The sequence below is a fragment of the Magallana gigas genome, chromosome 6, assembly GCF_963853765.1.
Source record: "Magallana gigas chromosome 6, xbMagGiga1.1, whole genome shotgun sequence".
NCBI lineage: Eukaryota > Metazoa > Mollusca > Bivalvia > Ostreida > Ostreidae > Magallana > Magallana gigas.
The window spans coordinates 39,759,556-39,784,051 of NC_088858.1; the positions used below are offsets into that span (position 1 = coordinate 39,759,556).

A 24,496-nucleotide genomic window follows, 5' to 3' on the forward strand; every position below is an offset into this window, starting at 1 on the left:
GTTCTTTCGATCCCTATTAAATAGTTGATGTTTAATGCCCACCCCCCCTTCCAAACTCTTATAATTTTGCAAACACGAAAAACAATTCGTCAGAGCTGAGTTCATTTCGGATCATTTACTTCATTTAGAATTATGATTATGACGGAGGTTTATTTATTATTTTCGCTGAATACACAAGATTGCGTACCATGTGACATTGTACCATTGCCAAATATTGAATGGAGGCAATGTCAATAAAATTGCAAATGGTACGCAATCTTACGTCGAAGTAACTTTCGTGCTTGAAAAACAAAACAAGAACCTTTAGGGAAAATCCTTTTGACATATTTTCAAACAAATTTCTAATCTACGTGCATCTAGCAAGGCATGATACTTTTCTAACGTCGAGGTAACACATGAGCTTAAAAATCAAGCTCGGGCCTTTTCAACCCCGCCTCCCTCCTTTCGGACACAACACACATCAAATATTCAAATGACTTTGCATTGTTACAAAACTGAGATAGTCAAACATCTTATCCATTGTTTCCATCATATAAAACAATCAGTTCCTGTCCAAGGAGTAAGCACCTCATATTCAATGGGGAATTCTGGATTTTTTGCTTCAGTCATGTTTTGAGGGGAACCTTTAAGAAAATAACCAGGCTAAAGCTAGCAGCCACTAACAGCAGCCACTAAGCCTGTAGAAGCTAGCAGCCAGTAAGGAAATTAAACAAAATACTGAGAGTACTCGAACAGAAAATTATATTTAACTTTATTACCGGCATATTTTAATTAATATCAAGAAGATTTATGCATGAATAATTTCTCTGAGCAATGACAACTTCGGAGGCATTAAAGCTCGCCTGGATAAAATTATCAGTGCGTTTGTGTCTGCTGAAGTCAATTAAATATTGGTATTTGTATATACGTATGCTTAAAAATTTATCTCTTCTACGAAAATAACATGCATCGAAAATCATAAAAATCCTCGTATTATTATTAAAGTGGGACAGTCAGACAATTAACAGTAAAATTTAATTCTCATTAACTAGCCTCATTCGCAAACCAAAACAAAAAAAAATTAAATATGAGTTTGGGATTATTTTGTGTCAGCCATATTTTAAAACCTTCGAAATATATACAAAAGACTATTAAGCTCACCCGAACTTTGTAATGTTTTAGCATTTCACAATGATATAGGGGTTAAAAGCGGTCCATTATCTTTCCTATCTTTGAAGTGTGCAAAAAAATACAAAGTTCGGGTGAGCTAAATAGTCTCTTGTAATTTTTCTCGAAGGTTCAGCCAAAACATGGCTGACACAAAATAATTTACAATTCCTCTTTGGATTTTTAACGCTTGTTTTCGATTGAGGGTATTTTTTTATGAGACTAAAATAACAATTTATGAAATCTGATCGTCCCAATTTTTTTTAATAATACGAGGATTTTTATGAGTATCGATGCATGTTATTTTTGTAGAAAAGTAAACAGACTTGGGGATCAATTTTTTACATACGAGTAGACAAATACCAATATTCAATTGAATTCATTTGACACAAACGCACTGATAATTTTATCCAGGCGAGCTTTACTGCCTCCAAGGTTGCCAATGCTCAGAGAAATTATTCATGCATAAATTCTCTTGATATTTATTAAAATATACCGATAATAAAGTAAAATATAATTTTCGGTTCGAGTACTCTCAGTACTTTGATGAATTTCCTTATCGGCTGCAAGCTTCTACGGGCTTAGTGGCTGCTGTTAGTGGCTGCTAGCTTCAGACTGGTGTTTATCACTTTTTCTACGAATACAAACCGAAAGTTTCTACGTGTTTCTACTTAATATGTTATCTGTACAAGGAACCTTGTACGACAAGAAGGAGGAAAGATTGCATTAAAGGAAATCTAAGCAGCTGTTTGTTTATGTAAGTTTCAAGTTTACTTAATTATATTAGCTACCGAATTCAAAGGTTTGGTTTAATATACTGTATTATCAAGAATTGTCTTGTTATATGTGAGGTAGGCTACCATTCTGAATCTTCACATGGACAAAACGAGTATGGAGTATTCAAAATCAGATTTAGAATTACAAATAAAACTGCTCCAGGACACAGTCCAAAAGCGACAGAATAAGACCCTTACAATAGCTGTTATTGGTCAGTGTGGCTGTGGCAAATCGTCATTTATCAACACTGCCATGGCGGTGTTCAGTGGTGAATACCATGAACGTGCGCTTGTTGGGAACTTCGATGAGGAAGGGGAGCACGTGACCCGCCGACTGACCAGGTGAGATAGCTTTTTTAGCCATTTCCTTTGATAGGAATATGCACATGTATAGATAAATTGATAAAACAAAACATGTTTTCTCCAAAGTACAATTAATTAGATTAAGACATGCTCAATGTATATATATATAGACATGGGAAAGCTTAGACAAATACTTTAGGTGTAGCTGAGTGGCATTATACAACAAGAAGACAAGATGATATTTCGTGCAACTGCTACAACATATCACATGCCATAACTGATAAGGTTTTCGTAAAATACTTTCAAGATAATCTGGCTACAATAAAGCAAGTGTGCATTTGTAATTCAACCGTTGTATATTGCTTTTGTAAATTTGTATACTTTTCATCTTTTACATCAGAACCAAAAGGTTAATTTTAACCTTTGCATATAATATACAAGAAAATGGAACATTAAAGTTTTTCCCCCCGAGTGTTCCAAAGGATGAAAATGATTAAAAGAATGGAGATTTGGTTTGGTGTTAAAAATCTTCTAAAACCAAGTAGCATGAAGTATCAAAGAGTTACTTTATATTTTATTCAAAAATTGTGGTTAAGAAATGGGCATCATAATTAGTTGGTAAAGATTGCGATTTGCACATTTTGCACAGCAAATTGCAGTCGTTTGAAAATACCAAATTTTAATTTCTTATCACCGTAATACATTGTCTTTGGTCTTTAGACATACTTGTTTGTCCAACTCCGATCTCGATAAGAAAGCATTGGCGAAATGTTTATCCCTATTTTAGGTAAAAACCTCCAAAAAGTATATAGTCCTTCCTTTTTCATTTAAATGTGTTTTTCATCTATTCAAGTTATTGTTACTATCCTTGAGAGGCTCACAAGATATCAAAATTGAAATCAAAATGAGATAAACGGGATCATTATTTAATAAATAAATTTTTATCGAAATGGAAATGCATATAGTGTTGTGTTCTGTTTCTAGATTAACATTTTTATCATATTTGAATTTTTAAACAAAATGTTGAAAGCAGTGATTTTTATATTCCTGATTATAAAGAAAATATACTAAGCGAGTTTTATCTGCTACATGTACATGTATACTGTATCGTATTCACAAGAAACCGAGAAGGGTCATGGGACTCATCTTATTAAGTAGGAGTGGACGGGGCCTTGAAACGTCAAGACAGCGCTGATTGCTTCATTAAACCACTTTGCATGTGTTCTTGAAAAACATTTTTTGCGTATTCCATTTGACTTTTTTTTATCTATACTTTGTTCATCAGGAATATTTTTTAAGTTAGGATACCATTTCATTAGCCATAAACTTTTGATGTGTAAAGGGAAATACCAAATATGTTTAATTAAAAATTTAATATTTCCTATATTTTTGTACAGAGCCTTTTTTGAATGAGATAAGTAAAGTATAAATTTGGCTACGACCATACAGCTATCTATTAAAAAGAAAAAGAATGTTTACCATATATTAATCCTATTTTTCAATAACTATAAATTAAAAACCATAATTATTGATAATGCTTTAATTAAGGATAATATTACAAATTGTATCATAGCTGTTCTTCAAAAAATTACTGTGAACGATTTCCATACATTTGTTTGTTTATTTGTGACCTTCCCACAGTCTCCTGTACCAGTTTTTACGTTTAACTTTGAAAATTCAAAGTTTGAACTATTTCTATATTAGATTTGAACCTCACCTTAGGATCAAAGTATTGGTTTAAATGGTACAGTTTTGACAATTTAACAGTTAAGAATCTTATCTTTATTATGATTATTGCAAAGTTATATCGCACTGACGCATATCGTAACATTACAGCTCTTGACAATAGTTTCAATAAATATTCCTTTATCAAACTTTGAACCCCGATAACATTTAATCTTCCAGTGGTTCCTCTTCAGATGACAGATACGCCGTTACAACTAACACTCTATCAACAATGTTCAGATATTGTTTAAAAAAATCCACAAAAATCAACTATCTTTTAAAAGTAGTTCCACTATTTAGATTATGTTTTATGTTATGTGTAGTATTTCTGGCATGGTTATAGTTTTGAAAGGTTATGAAAAAAGATCATTAAATCAAAATTTAGATTAAAAAAAAACATGTAAATGAACCTGTTTTATTTATTTATATCCAGCAGTAATAGCTACTTAAGAGATTTTCTTTAATGGGTATGTATACGGCCAGATACCTGACTCCATACCTGAAACTCAAGGCCGACGTGTAGCGTTCCTTTTGTGGTCTTAGGATTTCGTGCATCTATTTCTTATTATGTATGCATATTCTGTTTGTAAATAATGCTTTACCAATATAGTTAATGTTTTCATTCTCCTGGCGTGAAAAAACCCCGTTAAATTTGATAATTTCATCGCGATTGAGTAACACGGCGAGACAAAATGTACGTCCACACAGGTGAGACCTCTACAGCAAAATACTTAGAACTGTTTAGAGGTCTGTGTCTTATTGACTGACGTCATGACGTCAGGCATATCTAAGGTTTAAAAGTTGCATTCTCCGAAACAGCGCACACAATGGGAGCAAACAATATCATGATATTTCACAAAAACAATCAACCGATGCATGTTTAAGGTGTCAGCATTTACATTCACAATTGATGTAATAACAACAGCGAGCAAGAGTTTTCAAGTAAAAGGGACGTTCACCAGGCAGTACACGTGTGTAATGCTGATTTAAAAATAGATCAGCATTCCACAATTTTTGAACAGTGGAAAAGGGGGAAGGGGTCATCGCAACAAGTTGTAACATACATATGTATTGTCTATTACCAGATTACGGTACAATGAAAGTAATAATTGGTGTTGGATTATCATTGTTACAAGAGAGTCATCAGTTTGGATTAAAACAAATATATATATATACAGCTGGAATGTTTATTGAAGGAATTAAATCGCCAAAGCGGGATGTGACCCGATTTTCGTTCAGTTGGGCGATTTCATTAATCTTGCAAAGGGGTCATAACTCGCGTGTCCTACTAAATGTACTAGTACATTACTACATTTAACAATTACTAATCAAGTGTGTTTGTTACTTCGATAGATTTCTTCCAAAACATCCGATCCAAAGTATGATATAAATGTATATGTAGCTGTTACTAAACAAATGTCAAAAAATTCATCTGACCCCCTCCCCATGGATCTCTGCCATTGGATGAGTTCATTCAAACAATTGGATCAAGATCTCAGCCGTTGCATGAATGGTAAAGCAGGAGTTCGCCCCATAATGTTTATGTGCGCCGTTTAGCTGATTAGTGGACGAGACCGTTGGGATCTTGCGAATACCCCAGAGCACACCGTGTGTTTACATCACAGGCACTTACCATCGGGGATTGGGGTGAAAGGGGGCTGCTTCCCCCTCCCCACTTTTTTTGCAGGTGGCATTTTTCTTAACTTTATATAATAAATGGTAATATCATGGATTTGCCCCCCCCCCCTCCACTTTTGTAGGAGCATGTAATAAATGAAACTGCAAATATGGAATTCAAATTGAATTGAAGTTACAGCTAGGATTTTTTTCTTCATGAATTTGAGAATTCACCCTTTTTTAATAGCTTTTCAAGATGATTTTTATGAAGCTGCCCTACACACATTCAAAAACAATACGTGTTTTGTTTGTATACCCTTTTATATTTCATATGGTTTAACAATTTTTAGAATGCCTTTCAGCTGATTTTGCATCTTGCATAACGAATACAATTTTTCAAAAAAATTACTATTTATTCTCCAGCTTTCAAGCTTACATGCACTTATATGGTATGTGTACATTCCTAAAAAAATTGAATTAATAAAATAATTGAATTTCAAGTGATATATATGTACATGTTCCAGATCGAAGAAAAGACTGACATTTCGTCTTAAATTTGCACGTTCCGTTTATAAATTTATGATCAGCAGCGAAAATTAAAATTCATTTCTGATAAGATAGCCTAATTGATACATGCATGCTTCAATTGAATAATTTTGTTTAGTCAGGCAAGCTTTTTGGAAAGCTATTACTTGTAGGGGGCTGTAGGGGCAACAGTGGTGAAAAAGAAATATGGCGGACAGTGCCTCTTTACGAGCGGTGTTCAGCTTTAAATTAAACATTTAAAAATCTAAAAAAATATATGAAAGAAGGCCAATGCTGTTCACGGTACAACCATTTATTGAGTAAAGGATTGAAGCTTGCCCATTTAATTTGTAGCTGTGTCTCTAGATATGGTACACTATTCTTAAAATGGGTCTCAGACATATCCCCAGACTACTTTTACACCGACCAGTCTCAGAAACTATCAAATGGTACGAGATTAATACTAGTAGATTCATTCTTATTACGAGTGTGGGGTAGTGAAATTCCGCCGAGGGGACAAGATTCACAGTCTAGGACTCAGCATAGCCTCGTCATAGACTAATTTTAATTTTTCGCTGCTGATCATAAATTCTAGTGCATGTACATGTTTATCTCTTGAAATTGAATTAGTTCATTAAATGTCCAACCATAGGAAAGGATATTCAAGCACGTATTGTTTTTGAAAGTGTGTGGGGCAGCTTCATCCAAAACATCTTGAAGGGCGAATTCTCAAAATCATGAAAAAAATCTTAATCTTAAAAAATAACTCCAATTCAATAAAATTCCTTATTTTCGCTTTCATTTATTACATGCTTTGACAAAAGTGGAGGGGGGTAAATCCATGATATTTCCATTTCCATTGCTGCAAATAAAAGGGGGAAGCAGCCCCCCTCCCCACCCCCGTTGTTACGTGCATGCGATGTGTACACACGGGTGCTGCATGGAATATTCTTCTGAGATCCCAATTGGGACTCGTCCACTAATCGGCGCGCAAAAACTGTAAATGAGACATTTTGGCGCGAAGTCCTGCTTTACCATTCACACAACGGGTGAGATCTCGATCCGATAATTTAAATGAACTCATCCATTGGCATTGAATCATGGGGAGGGGGTCAAATGAATTTTTTGACGTTTATTTTGTAACAACTACCAGAGACATAAATAACATTATGTCTCTCCAATTACATATATTATACTTTGGATCGAATGTTTTGGAGGAAATCTAGTGAATTAACACACACACTTGACTAGCAATTGTTTAATGTATTATTAATGTACATTTAGTAAGACACACGAGTTTTGTACGCCTTTCAAGACGAATGAAATCTCCCAATTGATCGAAAATCGGGACACATCCCACTTCGGCGATTTAGTTCCTCCAGTAAACATTCAAGCTATATGAAAATATATTTGCTTTAATCCAAACTGATGATTCTTTGGTAATGATGACAATCCAACACCAATTAAATACTTACAATGTACCGCAACGGACAATTTGTAACAACTTGTTGCGATGACCCCCCCCCCCCCCCCCCCTCTTTAATATGGCTAGTCTATTTTTAAACCAGGATTACACACGTGCATGGCGAACAGCCCTTTTACTTGAAAACTCTTGCTCACTGATTTTATTACATCCCATATAACATTCTTATCAATTGTAAATGTAAATGCTGACACATTAAACATGCATCGGTTAATCTTTTTTGTAAAAAATCTTGAAATTGCTTGCTCCCATTGTGTGCGCTGTTTCGGAGAAGGCAACTTTTAAACCTTTGATATGCCTGGCGTAATGACATCAGGCAATTCAGCGTTGATACAGTGGTGATGGCTGGCGTCCGAGCCATACATTCGACAATTTTACTGTGAAAATATAAGAAATTTGAGTTTTCCAGGTGTTTTGGGGGAATGCTGCAAAGTTTTGTGCATATTTTGAGGATGTTTTTAAATATAGGTTGTTCGTTTTGCATTAAAGTCTTTTTTACTCTTTTTGTCCTCATACATACGACAATTTCTTGAATGAAAATTTGACGAATTGTAGTCAAATTGATCATCATTTATCATTTCGTTACAGCTTCACATGGCTATTTACATTTTACAGCGGCGTAGTAATACACAGTGTAAGACAGAAAATCTCTCAGTGCTGTCTTACACTGGACAAACCGATCTCACACCGGTGATAATGCAAAAAATATTTTTTATTTCTATGAAGGACTTTGAAGTTATATCTATTTCTATTTTTTAAAAAATATTTTCTAAAAGTAATGTACTCTAATTTATACATATAGAACTGAAAACAACAAACGTGAGGCTGGTATAGAGACATCTGTCACATTGCACACAAATTGTTTAGTGACATATATTTTTTCAAAGAAAATAAAACGTCAATGTGCCCCCATAGACACAGGAATTCTAAGTATAAACTAGATTTTTTTTCTAGGTAGTAGATTTGATTTATATTTTTTCCAAAAAAAAGACAGCATAGAGGTTTGGTTGGGCCATAATGAGGGGAGGTCAAATTTTAAAAGTTAAGTCAGTTAGGTATTGTTGGTCAGGTGACCTATGCGGTTTCTGGTTTAAAATCAGTATTTAGAGTTTTATATCTTTGACATTGGATACTTTAATTTAGGGCAATTTTTTAAACTGTCATTTTCATTCACATCAATTTGAAAATTTACAGATATTCAAAAGAGAAATACTTAGAAGATAAGGATTCATTGGATCACTGTTATCCCACAATTCTAGACATGACTGGATTTCAGGACACAGATGACGAAGCTGTCAGGGAAACGTTGGAGATGATATTTGAGGGTCGTATTAGAGAAGGAACTAAACTGAATAGCAGAGGTCGAAGGTATAAGAAAAAAATATATATAATTTAGTGATTAATCATATTGAGGATTGATGAATATGTAATTCCTTCCAAAATATTTCTTAAATTTAAAAAAAAAATATCCAGTGACAATAAAAAAAAACCCTATACCAGTAATGAATGAAAGGTAAGATTTTTTAAAAGACAATATCCATATTTTTTTATATTAATGTTAATGTACTATTTTGTTAGCATCAAAGTCTTTAAGGTCGATCCAGCCTTTTAAAAAATAAAAAGGGTTTTTTTCTCTAAGAAAATTAAATAATAAGCAATAAACAATAAAAAAAATTGTTTCTAACTGGTACACCCTTTCCCCCTCAAGTATTTAGGATTTATTTGTGGCTTCCCTCTTCGTTTTTTTAAAGAAATAGTTAGTTTGTACTGATTCCTTCAACCTATACTTGTTTAATACTTTAAACTAAAAATACGTCATTTAATTGGTCGATGTGTGCCAGAACAAGAATTAAAAAAATAATTAAAAAAGACCGAAACACAAAAGCCAATGCTTGCATGTAATTCAAAACAATTTTTCATATTAATCATTGTAACGCCTACGGAAGCCCCTCTCCGGTATTTATTTCCCGAATTCCTTTCTTTCATTAATGTAGATTTTTTTTTCAATTTGAAATTTTGAAAAAAATTCCATTTTTTTTTCATTTTAGAAATGTTCTTGGTATTGTAAAACCCCTTTTCCCCGACACTAAAGTTGATAGAATTATCTTTATTGCATCAGCAAAATTTGAAAAATTTCCTGAAGAACTGATGAAATCTGTCAAATTCCTAGCCCTGGAGGGAAGCAGAGGTAATACATCATTAAAGAAGTAACGTAGTTCTTATATGCTTCTTAAGATTTTGTCGTAATGTATTATAAGCCTACAACGCACTATATTATATAAAATTTACCAAAATAGAAAAAAATTACATTTTTTGAAAGATGCAGTTTGTACCATTAGTTTCATTTTCATTATAAAAGTGAAATATACGAGTATTTTATAACACAGTTTTAGTATTTTTTAATGAGTGATGATGTTTAAGTCTATATAAACAACACTGCAACTACCTTCTGTTTTTCAACTGTTGATTAAAAGTAAGTAGCGACTGTTGATTAATTCATTTATTTTTACAGATATTCCCATATTTGGTGTTTTAACCCATGCCGATGAAACAGATGTCAGCGATCCAAAATTTTGTAGATTCGAAAAAAAGTTCAAGGATTGCCTTGGATTATCGTCAATGCGCTACTTATGTTGTACCAATTACTGCAGTAATTTCCCCGTGGACAATGAACGGATCCCTGACGTAGAAGTTCCTGTGATGAGATTTCTTAGACAGGTGAGTTTATTTGCAAAAACAATAATGTAACAGTATTCTGTTTACATGGATATAAAGCACAACCAAAAACAATGTGAAAATCAAATTAAAGAAGTGTGTATATTTTATGTGTATTTAGTAAGCCTGCAGACTGACTAATTAGGTTAGGATGAAACTTCAATTGCGCTTGTGTAAATTGAAATTCTGGGAAGAAGCTAGACAGTTCATGGAAGAGAAATACGTATAAGTAATGTAAGAGGTCAGTTTTTAGGCCAAACTGCGCATCGACTGTCCATGGGTATCGTCCGCAGTCGTTGACCCGAGTCCGCATATATATATATATATATATATATATATATATATATATATATATATATATATATATATATATATATATTTACATCTTCCCGACTTTGTAAGCAAGATTAGAGAGAATATACATATATATTGGCAGTGGTAGACCATGAAATTCAGAAAGCAATCTAAGCAAAGTTACAACTTCAAGTAATAAGTAGGTGTGCAGTCATACACTGTATGTACACTGCTACACGCTTGTCTCCTCACCTACAATCTTAAAACATAAAGGTGCAAACTAAATGTACACATATACATCGTGATGTTCTGGAAACTGTATATCTAGTATTTCAATAGATAGTGTATTCATTTTTATTCTAAAATTAATATTCCGCTGGCTGACTACCTTAACGTTTTCAAAAGCTAACCTTGTATTAATATATACCATCAAATTAGTTTCTTACCCCATCATGCATATGGCCAAATTATTAGGTGATTGTCATACCCGCAGAAAATCCGTCTGCCACTATTTTTTAAATAAAGGACCAAAACTTTTTTAAAGGAGAGATAGTAAAAGGTCTAATAAAAATTGTGTTTGTTTTCGAAAATGTTATTTATTTTTTCTCAAGTACCAATAATTAGTAATGTTATCATTTTTTTAACACACACACACACACACACACACACACACACACACACACACATATATATATATATATATATATATATATATATATATATATATATATATATATATATATATATATATATTTAAACAAAACCTTTATTATTACTAACGCTTTAGAAAAAGATTTCAAAAACTTTAACATTAAAAATTTTATTTTTATTAAAGAATTGCACATTATAGTTTCATTTTAAAAGAAACGTTCATTGACAGGTTATTGATCCTGCTCGAGAAGTTTATGAAGAGGAAAGAAGCATGCAACGTATATACAGACGAATGAATATGCAGTTTAAAACCATAGCAGTCTGCCTTTTACAGAGTCTTTTGGTTTTTTTGTATTTGCTCTTCATAATGCAACCTCCTGTCGAAGTTTTTGAAATATGCAGGGCGAGAACGGAGCATGATTTGCACACATCAAATCTGGATCACCTTTGTAGTTTGAATGCCGATTGGAAAATCATGGCCACACCATCTTGGTTTTTTTTATTTTTGTATTTGGCACTTGTGTACTATGGTGTTGGTCCGTTACTCAATTTTATTTTAAGTACAGATCAAAATTTAAAAGCATTATTCAATCAAAGAATTTTATCATTTATAAAACAAAAATTGATGGAAATTTATGCTAATCAATAGAGGAAACCTAATCAATCAGGGTTTATTTAGGTTTGTCAACAACGAGTATTCGAGTACTGTCCCGATAGTCATCAGCTAAAATCATCTTAGTCGTTTACTCGTTATAAAGTGAACAAGATTTGAATATTTTACTTTTCCTTAACGGAGCACGTTTTGGAGGTTTTTGCAGGTTTGGAAAGATTGGTGGATAATTCTTTTCCTTGGAAAATTCTAAAGGTTTTTGGAATTGCAACCTTAGTAGTTTTTATTTATTGGTGATTTGATTATTTTTGTGAAATGCCTATTTGATGTGATAAGTTTTCCCTTTTAAAAAATAAGGTTTTGTATATGTCTGGTTTTTTGTTACAACACAGTTGTAGTGCGTGATCTTGATTTAATTTGACCATATTTTATTATGCAAATATATATTTACATAAATGGATTAGGCAGCAGCAATTTTGCTACTGATGTGATAAGTTTTCCCTATAAAAAAAATAAGGCTTTGTATATGTCTGGTTTTTGTTAAGTTGTAGTGCAGGATCTTGATTTGATTTGAACATATTTTATTATGCAAATATATATTTACATAAATGGATTAGGCAGCAGGCAATGCCTATGTAAGCCTTCTCCATTAGGTGTAAGGTAATACATATAAAGTACAAGATATAAATGACAAGAGACGGCTTTAAAGTGTCTGTGATTTCAGACCTCTCGCACATAAAAGCGTGTAACATGTACATGGATTGTATGAAAATAAAGAAAAAATACAGACGCTTATTTACACAAGAGACCAAGCCCAAAATATATGAATGAGTGCATGATCTTAAGCTACTTGCAATGCGCAATGTATCTGTTATAGTTTGATAATTCAGTGCAATTCATTGAGTTTAAGGAAAAAAATTGAATATATAAAACCTTCAAAATTGATTATGAATTGAAATAATCATACTACTTTGTGAATAAGTGAAACTATTTAATAAGAAACATTAAGAGACTTTTAATATTTTTTTTCTTAGAAGTGTTTGTTGTTTTAGTTACAATGTCAAAACAATTGTATGAATATAGGATTTTTGCAAAGTACATGCAGAATATATTTTCATTGTTTCTTTTCCATTATTTATGTTTTAATGAAAGTAATAATACATGTACATTTTGTTATTTTATATTGTGTACCTAAAAAGTGCTTCCTTAGATTAAAGTGACAAAATACGATTTCAGCTCTAATTTTTCCATTTTTGGGAGTTGATTTTAATCAACTATCCTATGCATTTACTCTGGCAAAACGGAAGAGAAACAGTGTTTGAACCCAAGCACAACCATTCTACTGAAGTAGAATAGAATTTATGATTATTTGTTTGTTGAAAAATTGTTCGGATGCAATTTTGTAGAAATATATAGATTACTGATACATAATACATCGTTGAGTTTGATGGCGTTAATTCTATCCTTAAATATATAGGGTTTTCCGTTTATAGCTTGGAATTCTTGTCGGAAAAGCCAAAGAATTCATATTCCTAAAAAATGGACATGATTATTCAAACATATCTAATAAAACTACTTGCCATGCAAAATTTCATATCGTTAATTTTGAAATAAATAATAATTAATAAAATCACTCTCAACTCTCTTCAGTACCTCAGTTCTTTAATTTGTGTCTAAAATGATTTATTGTAAGTAATTTTAATGATTGGTCTTATATCGAGTAATAAGCAAGTATACAGAATTTTGAAATAATTTGTTCAGGTCTTGTTATTTGTTCAAATTTGTATTGTATTAGTACAAATTAAGAGTTGCAATCTTCTGTTGATAATATTATATATGACCTCATTAATTTAACCAATTTATATTGATTGACAATTGTCATTTTGTCCAAAAAAAATGTAATTTCTTTTCTTTACTTTTTTGTAATTATAATTATTAATCATTATATAATTATTAAATAATAATTATGAGATTCGAGCTTTGTTAATATGTCTATATCTTGCTTGAACCTGAATTTCTTACATTTAAATTTGAGTAACTTATTAAAAATGTACAAGGTAACAATATTTTGAATTTTAAAAAAATATAAAATTTTAATCAAAGGTCAAGATCTACTAAATGAAATACATAAATGTTATTGAAATTTAGGATATAAATTCTTTCAATGATGCTTCATAACAATAAGCTTTGTTTGAAAGAGTGTGCCGCAGCACAATAAAACACATATTTTTCATTGTCAATTAATATTAATATGAAGGAAGTAAGTAACAAATCGACAAGTCTTGTCCATTTCTGAATAATGAAATATGTCTAAAATGTCTACAGTCTCTCCAAAAACGGCATTTAACAACCTCATGACGTTAAAATGATGTCAGATTGAATGTAGGTATTGGGATTACTTTTCCTATGATTTAATATAAGAATGTCAAGACAAAATTTCATTTTCTACATAATTCCTTTTCAGCCGTAAAGTATGGGGAAAAGACTTATCCCCTTGAATCATATATTAGTTCTTGACTTTGATTTGTTTAACTTATTAAGTATGAAATTTCTTCATAATTTTTCAGCCTCCCATTCGAAAAAAGATACACTATAACTTGGAGATGATTGGAAACAGGTATCTAAACAAACTGAGGTCATTACTTAGAGCATTCCTTATAATTAATACATTAATTATAATTGATGGTACGTATCCCCATACCATATAAATATAATACTCAAACAAATGCCAACTTTAATTTTATTTCTTCACTACAAAAAAGAACTTGTGTTTCACCTAAATCACATGTCTGTTTTAGATTGTTATATCACTTTTCGTCTGTTTGCCAATATGATTGTTAAATTTATTGATTTTAAAGAATGCATATGCCCACATGTATATATTGATATCAAATGACACATGCGTGCTTTATGTCTTTATCTTTTTCTTTGGATTTATATTTATTTAAAAAAAAACAATTTTTCCAAAAATGCTGTCATTTTTTCCAAAAAAGTGATGCAAGTTCTTTTTTCGGCTCATAGGTAATTTTTATTTACTGAATAAATGCATGCTATACACGCTTTAAAAAAAGTAAATGAACGTTCACGCAAACGTTGAAAATCACAGTTTAAGCATCGACAAAGTAGGATGAGTAACATTAAGATACTAGCTTAAGCATCTGCAAATGTCCAGACATAAATAAACCTTGCCTTAAAATAACATGTGTTCCCGTCTTTGATAAAATTTTGATATGAATGCATGTGTTTTTATGAAAATCATGGAAAATCAAATATGCAGCGATAATCTATTTTATTTTCCAAACAGATCGAAGAGTATTAAATGTGCATCGAACAACTCTACAGACGATATAAAAAATGGAGAAAATTATCTACATTATAAAAATTCACTAGTTCAAAAAATAAAACTAAAATTTGAAAATTATAGATCCTTCAATAAACAATCAGAAAGATTTATGCATCCGTGCTAAGGCATACTGATTAGATAATAGTTCTGACGAGTTCTAGCGAGAACATCGGACTTAAGAACCTTACATGAAAAACGGCACTTCGAGATCATATCAAAAGGATGATTGGTTCCTTCTTTCTTTCTTTTTTAAATTTTATTGGTTTGTTTAAGTAATGGACTCCTCAAAAGCTTAACTAACAAGAGTTAAAATTGAAAAATTAGCTACCCGGCAAACGGCAAAATTTGCAATGACTCTCTTCAAATGCAGCTAATTTTTTCTGTGAGTAGAAAAAATAGCAATTTCAATCCTTTCAAGTATTAATCGTAAGTTTCCAAATCAGATTATATTTAGTCATCATGTGACCGGTTTAGCCTATTGACCAAGTATCTATTTAGTCTACGCCTCTCGTTTGTAAGCGTGTTGTCTGCGATATCTATCGAAATTGGAATAATTTACAAGGAACTTACTTCTATTTATTTTTCTTCTCATGAACGTAGATAATATTTGCGTTTAATGTTTTCCTTAAAATGCCATGCACATATTTATTGATTTTCTTTTACCAGTTCGTTAAGTTTCCTGTTAACGTTGATAATTGTACCACTTGCTGAACGTCTAGTTAAGGACAAATGCACAGTGTCCGAATCAAATGGAACAAGGGTTATTTATATGAACAATCAATGTGATAGCGTCACAGAGGCTGTTAATAAACTAGCAGAACTAATTACCAACATACCAAGCGAGATATATCATACCCATGCTGAAAAAGAAAAGGAGGAGGCGAGAAATTGGATTCTTGAGATTCATGAGATAGCAGATGAACAGTTTGAAAAACAAGCTAAACTAGTTACAGACCTACCAAGCAAGATATATACTTATATTGAAAAAAATAAAGAGGATACAAATAATCAAATTATCAACGAAATGTCCAATTTATTTCATAAGTTTCAAGAAATCACAGATGAACATTTTGAGAAGCTTGGCACAAATCTAAAGGAAACATTACACAATACTCATCAACATTTTGAGAAGGAGACGAAGAAAATGAGATCTAAAGTCAACATAGAAATCGACAGCGTAAATTACCGACTACAGGATAACAGTAAGTTAATCAAACACAGAACACGTGCCCTTTCAGATATAAAATATGTTTGTGTCTGTAATAAACCATAAATAAATAAATAATTTCACTGCCTTTTTATTCTACACAGAGTTTTGGATGTGGTTGATTGTCATTGTGGTTATTGCACTCATTGTGGTTCTCCTGTACCTCTGCATCTTTGGAATGGCGAAAAACAAGGTACACATGAACACTGTTATTATTCCTTAGAAAAAAAAACTTTGTTTCATTCAAACTCATGCAAGGTCTGAATAGTTAATTAAGATTTCATTGTACCCCTAACTGATATCAAATTTTTATCTATAATATTGTTAAAAAATATCGCTGAATATAGTAGAAAGTACAAAATAACTTTACAAGATAAACTTCCATTATTCGTTGTAGTAATTTTTTTGCGTCACCTACTTAATATGAAAAGGTTTCAGTAGATTGGTCTCAAATTATTTTTCTGGCAATAGCAACAGTTCTTGAAATCTGGGTCACAGGAGGATAAGATAGAGAAATCTGTCGTTATAGTCAGTTTTTCAACAGCCAACAAACAACTCCATAAAGCCATTGCTGACACTGTGGCCGGAAACTATGAATGTCATGAATTACTTCTTGGTGGAGTGAAAAAAGTGTCTTCTATAGAACTAACTTCACAGGTTCTTATGTTTTAATTATAACATTCAACTACATGGATCTCCGGTATTTTAAACGTTGACATTAACTTAAACTCATATCAACAATAAAAGGCTTACTTTCATTACAAAATTTTCATTAGGTCTGTCTGGTTTTCGTGGATAAGAACGAGAGGAACATCATACTGGAAACGGACGTGGATATTTCCAAAACTAGGTCCGACTTCGTCGAAAATCTTGTAAAACAAGGTATGTGTGGTCAATAATTGATATAGAATTTCTATATACAGTGTTAAGAATAGTAATATTCTTAAGTGAATCAGTTAAGATATACCATCCATACACGCAAAACTTTTTCACTTTCCGAAGTTCTAAGGTCATATGAAACGATTTTTAACACTATGATCTTCTTTCATAAAGCTTAGTATAAATGAACATGTAGTAAGATTTTTCTGTCCTTTTGTTACTGAGAAATTACAGTGAAAACTCAGCACCCGTAAAAAAATTGTTACCCGCTTATCGTTTTTGATTTTATGGATTTATGATGTCACACAGACCCACCTATGTAAAAAATGCATTAGCACAACTGTAATTTTACAGTAGTTTACCAATTTAATTTTAGCTATATTTGCATATATGAACGTGTCTTTATTTTCAGATAAGATCATCTGATTTCATAGTAATGATGACTTAGTTTTAATTGGTCGTTTATGAATAAAACTATAACCTTTTCACAAGAGTAATATCATGATGACTATCCCGTACTTTAGTGAAAATTTTACAAAAGCAAATGCTCAACCAATCATAATTATCCTAAAACTTTTAAAACAGAAACTTTTCTTCCTCAATACATATAATGACTGGGCTATATGCTATATAGAAGAGAATTAAAGCCTTTTAATTCATTAAATTTATTTTGTCACATAAAATGTAAAAAGCAGGCCAATAAAAATGTTTGAGGCATTGTGTTATGTCTATAGTTTTTATCTAAAAGCGGCTGTGAAATGCCGCGATAATATTCTTAAATTTAATTTGAGAATTAGATCTATTAATAAATTCTAATTAATCTGGCCTATAAATTTAAGACAAATGGGTATGTAGCAACATCTTTAGAAAAGACTGTGTGTGTACGTGTTTTAACGTTTTATAGAATTAGATCGCGGAAGTATGGCATAAGGATTTATAAAAGTACCGGTAAAATAAATGACGAAAATCACTTATTCTCGGGTCTCTAATATAAACTGAATATGTACATGCGTCAAAGGAAAAAATATAAACGCATACGTTGAGTTTTGTTTAATTATATAGTTTTTATACAAAATAGTATTAATTTTTGGGAGTTGATTTTAATCAACTCTCCTATGCAGTCACTCTGGCAAACCGAAAGTGAAACAGTGTTTGGACCTAAACAGAAATCACCACCGCTGACAAGACTTAGTTCTTGAAAATAATAGAAAAATTCGATGTAATGTATGCTAAAGCATTGTTTTTCAAGGAAACTTATCTACCAACACTTTGAAAATAGTCAGATTTTATATAATACGAAAAAGTTAGATATTTTTGTAGTCTCGTGTATTTCTACGCCAGAGTTTAATATAGTCTCGTTCAACCAAACGCTCGGCTGTCTCCGTAAATCTCCAACAAGCAGAGAGGCTCTCTTGCTTGTCGGAGATTAACACAGCCGAACGTCTGGTTGATCGAGACTAGAGTTCGATAACAATAGTGCTTGGATCTAAACAATTTTTGGAATTTTTTCTGTTCGATTACTAATACATAGTTTGAAATCCATCTTTAAATATTATACAACATGATTTATATGGAGTTTCTCGAAATTCTTGTCAGAAAAGTCTAAGAATCCATATTATAAAAAAGTGCGTAATTCAAATACAGACTAGACACTAATTGCCATGCAAGATAATAAATGATAATCGATTAAATCAACTCCCGTCAGTACTTCAGTATTTTGATCTTTAAATCTACTGCAAAATGACATGGATATTTGTATTCACTACAGAGCTTTATACGGCGATTAGGTCTTACTGACGTCATAAGTAAGGGAGGTAAGCCGCGTGGGTCGATGTTCCTTTTCCCGATTGAATACTTTTGATCGACTATGACCCTAATACATTGCATAAAATATTCAACAAAAAAAAAGCCAGTCTTATTAAATAAGCACTTATGAACTCATTCCCGTATAAAACTCAATATGGTCGTAACATTGTTTCAGATAACCTTTGATACTTTTTTTTTTATACTTTTAGGTAGAACACATGTAGTAGTAATTTACTGTCAACACGAGGACTCTCATGGTTTGACTACGCTGTATAACAGAAACCTTGGAAACATCAAAAAACATAAAGTCCTCAGACAACTACAGAGACAGAATCGTGTTCTCAGCATTAATAAGGAGTTCTCTTCTTATCAGTCTGGCTATCTTAAAGTTTTCCTAAACGAATCATTGACTGAATAATTTGCTCTTGAATATATATACTTTTAAATCAAGACATTTTGCCAATAAACTATTAAATGTCTGCGCCAGAGTAACTGCTTACAACTTTGCTATTTCAACACTTGTGATGGTATGTCAGTAAACTATAACTGAATTCTACCTAAGCCTATCCGCTAGCCAAGGGTTTACTATCCACTCCGCTCCTAAAGCATCTTCATCCACCGATTTGTAGGAAACCTTATGCATTAATGTGTGAACAGTCTGCGTCTGTGTGAATAAATGGTGTATGTAAAAAAAACCCGGAAAATTGCATTGGGGACGGTGTTGTCACAGTATTTTTTTGAAATTTTTATTTGGGAGAGTAATACAATTTAAATGAAGATTAAACCTAAAGAACAAAATTTAGAAAAGAGATACGACGCACTATACACCAACTACCTAATCTGCAATGAAATAAAGTTTGTAAAAAAAAATTCCAGTCAGCTGCAACTTAAAGGATTTTGTGTATACACATGAAGCATTGTCGCATATTATTGTATAAAGTTGCAATTATTTCCGCGCTTGCGTAGGATATCATCTAAGTTATTCTAAATTTCTATATTCTTTTTGTTCTTTTGGTAAAATTTCACTATCACTTTTATCACTGTTCCAAATAAGAATTTCAGATAAAAGGCTGTTTTGAAAAAAAAAAATTGGGGAGCCCCCTCCTCTCCTTAAATTCAACTTCCCCGCTTTATGCATACATCATTTATTACTATAGACGTAGAACACAATATGTTCAGTTTAATGTATAAGGTTGTCTTTCATTTTAAAAAAGATGTATAAGATAAACATACGCGAGAAAAAGCATATCTATTTGCATATTTTAAAACCAAAATTTTCAGATATAATGCACCCGTTCTGGAAAGGTTTTTTTCATCAAGACTAAAATTGAATAAAACTTATCCATTTTTAAAAGTTTTTATTTTTTTCAAATAACCATAAATTGCCGATCGACGGTATCTGTCTGCGAAACATGATGAACTCGTCCTGTCATACCGCGTCCTTAGTTACCCCGTTCTGGAAAGTTCAATCCAATTTTTTCATCAAAGGTCTGTGACTATATTCGGTATTTATGAACGCTCAATAGTAGATAAATTAAAGATGACAGGACTTGCCTTAAACAGTTAAAGCTGTGCAATCTGATGTTAAAATCGATAGTGTTTGTTAAACTTTACGCATTACGTTTAAAAGTCTTTGGTGTTTTACTGAATACTGAATTTTACACAGTGTTTTTTATTGATTGGACCCCCCTTTCCATATTGCGGGATCCGCTTCTGTGATATAAGTATTTTTGAAATATTGATAATAGAATTCAAATAAAGTATTTTTAATATTTGGTTTCCAATTTTCATGTAGAGTTGACCCAACAAATACGTCATTTCCCGTTTTTTCTAAGGAAACAAACCGAAAGTGCGCAATTTTCCAGAAAGTAATGCATTTGTAGATAACGATAGCTAAGGGCAAACTAGAACATATTCAGGACTTAAAGTTGGCGTTTCAGTCGGTGTAAGTAAATTTTATGGATTTTAATTTTGATGTTTGTTAAAGTGTATTTAACTGTCACTGTAACTTGTAATTATAATAAAAGCTAATTTCTTGTTATGCGAGGTACCAAACTTGATATTTTCAAGTGGACAAAATGAATACGGAATACTCGGAATCAGATTTAGAATTACAAATAAAACTGCTCCAAGACACAGTCCAAAAGCGACAGAATAAGACCCTTACAATAGCTGTTATTGGTCAGCATGGCTGCGGAAAGTCGTCATTTATAAATACGGTCATGGCGGTGTTCAGTGGTGAATACCATGAACGTGCGCTTGTTGGGAACTTCGAAGAGGAAGGGGAGCACGTGACCCGTAGACTGACCAGGTGAGATCGTTAACTTTAATTTATAGTTTCATTTACATTGAATGAAAAAGAGGTTGTTCTAAATATAAACATCTACTGTAGAGTTTCGTTGATAACAGATCAATATATTAGATTACTTTTTATAACAACAATATATTTATCTGAAAACAAAAAGCTAATACGTGACTAAATATAGAGAAATGCGTCAAAGTCAGAAGATCTACCGTCTACGTAACATCTCAATCAATATTAAAGCTGAACACTGCTCATAGATATGCACTGTCCGCCGTATTTCTCTTTCATCACTGATGTCCCTACAACCCTTATATAAGGCACAGACATCTAAACAGTTCAAAGTACTTCGCTGTAGAGGTCTCACCTGTGTGGACGCACATCTTGACTCGCCGTGTTACTGGGTCGCGATGAAATTATCAAGTTTTACGTACTTTTTTCAAGCCAGGAGAATAAAAACATCAAATAAATTGGTCAATGCATTATTTAGAAAAAGAATATGCACATAGAATAAGAAATAAATGCATAAAATCGAAAGAAAGGAATACTACACGTCAGGCACGAGTTTCAGGTGTGCAGTCGGGTGTAAAGGAATCCAAGGGTTTATATACCAGCAGGCATGTTCACGAAGCTGTCTTAGGACCATGGTGCGTCCCAAGTACATCTTAGGATACGTCTTAGTCTAAAGCCTGTTTCTCGAAGCTCTCCTAAATTTAGGAACCGCCATAACTTTGTCCTAACTTTAGGACAACACCTACCTTGTCCTAAGACCATCCTAAAGCTATAAAAGCACGTTTTTGGGGACATTGGGATGTTGTAAAGACTTTTCTTAAGACCGGTATAATAAAGCAATATTTTCCACAGTTCCAGCATTTTCGACAAACATCAAATTCCTAATCCGGGGGTGGGGGGGGGGGGTTGGTGGGGGGTAGTCATTTATTCTATCAAGTATGTTCATTTTAACAAAATGACGTGGAGGGGGACCCCGAACTCTCACCACCTCCCCGTTACTACATGCCTGCCTGGGAGCTGACAAATTTTTAAGAATTTTTTTTTGCAAATACTATCTCTGTTTGACGAATGAAAATTATTCACTTATTTTTTTTTATCTACACTGTACACTTAATGCGTTACATTCATTGTTTTGATTTTAATAATTTTTGATAACAGTTATTTAAATGCTCTTGCTAATAAGTAAATTTACATTGGGTTATATAAGCCATGCGTGATCATTCCTAATTTTTATCACTTTATTCTGAAAAAAAAAAAAACAATCTTTAAAATTGTAATGTTGAATGAACTGTATTAATATATTTGTAATGTTGAATGAAATGTATTTATATATTTTCAAGATATATTACAACTTATTTCTTATTTAACATGTTCGTGTATTCTACATGTATATATTGCAGATTAAAGGGAAATTGGCTGTGTTTGTAAGAGTACATGTGTTTCCTCATGTAACGTTTCAAATTCTATGAAAATCGCGTGTTTATGTATATTACATATACTTGAACGCAAGATTCTCAAATGTTAATTATCTAATGACAATACACACGTGTTGTTTACATAATTATCTGCTTGTAAGCCAATTCTGTCCTGATAGATATTTTCATTTTAAAAAAAGAACAGTTATTTGAATTTTTGGGGGCGTTTGATATTTTTTATTTCAATATTTTTTTTTAGGGGGGGGGGGGGTGTTTCATTAAAAAAAAACCAAAACAAACAAAATTGTTATTGGTCACTGATATATATTTAGGTAAATGTAAATTTTTACAATGTATACATAAAAATTACTGGTTTTAGGCCTATTGTGTTAACTACCGAGACGTACAATTTTCTGTTGTTTAATGTTTTAATGATTCATCCCTACACAAGTCTCTCAAATTCGATCTGAATGAATAAATGTGAAAAATAAGAATGGTTGTAGAAGGTTAGGATATCCTAACTTAAGATGTTCCTAAGTTACCGTCGAGCTACATCTTAAGACGTGTCCTAAGTTGATCTTAGGATGTTCCTAACTTTTTTCCTAAATCATATCTTAGGAACACACTTAGGTCATATCTTAGGTGGCAGGGGACAGTTTTTTTGATACAATTCATTGTAGCCAAGGGATGCATGTCAATTTCAACAAGAGACACCCCTCTAACTAATGATAATCATTAAAGATCATTTCATGAATTTTAGCAACACTCATAAGCCTTCAAGTACAGCAACTCTCAATTTTACAAAAATATTGACGGTACTTTATTCGAAACTGTCCCTTGCTACCTTTAAAGGGACTTGGACTTGGACACGATTTGAGATCAAAAATTTTATTTTTATTTTTTATGTATAAAATACTTTATTGGTGCATTTTAAATGATTGACCAATATATTAGATGTTAAAGTCAAGTTATAAGTGAGATACAGAGGTAAGAATTGATAGTTATGTAAACAAACCTCGAGTCTTATAGTTGTTTACAAAAATGTAATATAGAAAATTACCATTTCTTAGACAAAATAACATGTAAAAAACAATTAAAACTAATTCAATATCTTCTTAAATACTATTGTCAACAAAAGAAAGTTACATTTGATTGAAATTTACACCAATACAATGAAGATGTAAAAATGAGAATATTCGAGCTTTGTTTACAAAACAAAGAATTATGAACTCTGTATCTTGCTTATAACTTGACATTTGTGTTTCAAATTTTTACATAGCATTATAAACTTCTATATCTATCTGTATAAACATTGAAAATGGAAAAAGAAAATTTGAAAACATTAAGTCAAATCGTGTCCAAGTCCCTTTAACATACACTAACATTCTCTGAAAAGTCATCTTGCCTTAAAATGAAAAAGCTTATGCTATTCTGAAAAAAAGTACACCACATTTTGCCAATTCCATTGAGGTTTAAGAAAAATATGGCCATTTAAGTGAACCCACCATTTCCACTTTCCTCTATTTAACACAGATTCACAGGGCTCTCCATAAATAAAGCATCTCTACCTAATCTTTTAGAGGTCAACTGTTGTTCAACCTCCTTAAATAAGAAACCTTATTCAATACTACATACATCTGCTTAATATTATCATGGTAAAAGCATCACATCACTTAGAAATCCCTTT

At 32.1% G+C, this 24,496-nt stretch overlaps 2 protein-coding genes across 5 annotated transcripts in view; both read left to right on the plus strand.

Annotated features, from left to right (window-relative positions):
* Positions 1-1,692: 1,692 nt before the first annotated feature.
* LOC105335394 (uncharacterized) lies at positions 1,693-19,568 on the plus strand. Of its 2 annotated transcripts, none has more exons than XM_066086715.1 (11): positions 1,693-1,903; positions 2,002-2,264; positions 8,770-8,943; positions 9,624-9,763; positions 10,088-10,293; positions 14,413-14,480; positions 15,855-16,390; positions 16,500-16,588; positions 16,867-17,052; positions 17,172-17,277; positions 19,290-19,568. In XM_066086715.1, the coding sequence occupies exons 2-11, from the start codon at positions 2,023-2,025 to the stop codon at positions 19,496-19,498; spliced, it is 1,956 nt and encodes a 651-aa protein (XP_065942787.1). In that variant the 5' UTR covers positions 1,693-1,903; positions 2,002-2,022; the 3' UTR covers positions 19,499-19,568. The 2 variants fall into 2 exon arrangements, with proteins under 2 accessions (XP_065942787.1, XP_065942788.1); XM_066086716.1 differs by having other exon boundaries at positions 1,699-1,903; positions 14,413-14,462.
* Positions 19,569-19,705: 137 nt separating this feature from the next.
* The window catches only part of LOC105345671 (interferon-induced protein 44), a 40,393-nt gene continuing 35,602 nt past the window's right edge, over positions 19,706-24,496 (plus strand). Inside the window, exons 1-2 of one of the 3 annotated variants that reach the window (XM_066086720.1) lie at positions 20,824-21,025; positions 21,128-21,391. In XM_066086720.1, coding sequence (XP_065942792.1) covers positions 21,159-21,391 — 233 coding nt within the window. In that variant the 5' untranslated portion in view covers positions 20,824-21,025; positions 21,128-21,158. Of the gene's footprint in view, positions 21,026-21,127; positions 21,392-24,496 lie in introns of all 3 variants that reach the window. The other 2 variants (XR_010714514.1, XM_066086719.1) reach the window with 2 other exon arrangements.

What these genes read in the sequence shown, in the direction of transcription:
- LOC105335394 (XM_066086715.1), top strand. Translation starts at nt 2,023, where the DNA reads ATGGACAAAACGAGTATGGAGTATTCAAAATCAGATTTAGAATTACAA. An exon ending in AGCCCTGGAGGGAAGCAGAG is followed by an intron (nt 9,764 to 10,087) that starts GTAATACATCAT and finishes TTATTTTTACAG; the next exon opens with ATATTCCCATATTTGGTGTT. An exon ending in TTACCGACTACAGGATAACA is followed by an intron (nt 16,391 to 16,499) that starts GTAAGTTAATCA and finishes TATTCTACACAG; the next exon opens with AGTTTTGGATGTGGTTGATT.